Consider the following 1,281-nt stretch of genomic DNA (forward strand, 5'->3'; position numbering starts at 1 on the left):
CTTTTTCGATTTTGAGAAATACTCATTATCGCCTGGCACTGCTGGTCAGCACAGAATAGTCGTTTTTTACCAGGCACATCAACACAACAGTAACCTCTCAGTGCTGTCTGACAGCTGGTGGCGTATAGAGAAGCATCGACACAACAGTAACCTCTCAGTGCTGTCTGACAGCTGGTGGCGTATAGAGAAGCATCGACACAACAGTAACCTCTCAGTGCTGTCTGACAGCTGATGGCGTATAGAGAAGCATCGACACAATAACAGTCTCTTTGTAATTTTCCACGGTTGCTTAACAACATAAAGTAGTAGCTCATGAGCGTTCAACGGTCGCTTATCGACACAAAAAGCCAGCCAGTGCTGCCTTACGGTCGCTCTGCTCGAGTGAACAGACGCTCATCGACACCGACATGTTTTCTCTGTGATTTTTCCAAGGTTGCCTCATCGACACAAAAACAGTCACTGGGTGCTGCCCTAACGGTCGTTACATCGACACAATAACGACCACCCAGTGCTGCCCTAACGGTCGTTACATCGACACAATAACGACCACCCAGTGCTGCCCTAGCGGTCGCTTGAGTGAAAATAGGTACATCATCGCAATATCAGGCCTCATATCAAACCAAAAACGGACAACCTGTGCCGTCTAACAGACGAGCAGTTTTTTTTCTAAAATTAGCTTTTATACTGCTCCCCCCCCCCCCACGAACTCTTCAGAAATCCTCCTCCCTCCAACTAATACAACAAGCAAACAAACAAACAAAACATCATGAACAAACAAACAAAAACAAACAACCACCACAAAAGGCATGGCACGTATTAATTAGAACAGGTTGAGACAGAAGGGAGATGTACATAAATAGTTCTTATGTGATGAGATGACATAGTGAATAGTCGCGGTACATTGGGTGTTAGTACGTCCGTCCTGAACCTGCAAAAGACGTGCATTGCATACATCCCAACCCCACACGACACGACAAAGCACGTGGCGTGAGTACTACCTCACATTCGCCGACTCGAACAACCAAGCCTCGGGAAACACGGTGCGGACCCGCTCCACAGACTGAACCTGCGCATTCGCAGACTCCATACCGGAAGCTCCGCCCATCTTTGTCATCCTGCGGCCGTAGGCTCTGATATCGTCGTTTGAGTCGACATTTTGTGGCAACCCTCGGAAGGATATTTCTTCCAAGCGATTCACTTATGACACAGTGGGGAGGAAAACTGCTTCAACATAAGAACTATAAAGATCTCTCTCTCTCTCTCTCTCTCTCTCTCTCTCTC

The 1,281-nt window shown here is 47.4% G+C and overlaps 1 protein-coding gene across 1 annotated transcript in view; it reads right to left on the reverse strand.

Moving 5' to 3' along the window:
• LOC101854777 (CD109 antigen) overlaps positions 1–1,281 on the reverse strand; it is a gene marked incomplete at its 5' end in the record, with an annotated part of 48,268 nt that overhangs the window by 29,472 nt on the left and 17,515 nt on the right. The window contains 1 exon segment of the mRNA XM_013091449.2: positions 999–1,197. Coding sequence (XP_012946903.1) covers positions 999–1,197 — 199 coding nt within the window.

This window comes from Aplysia californica, unplaced genomic scaffold (assembly GCF_000002075.1).
Source record: "Aplysia californica isolate F4 #8 unplaced genomic scaffold, AplCal3.0 scaffold00036, whole genome shotgun sequence".
Taxonomy (NCBI): domain Eukaryota; kingdom Metazoa; phylum Mollusca; class Gastropoda; order Aplysiida; family Aplysiidae; genus Aplysia; species Aplysia californica.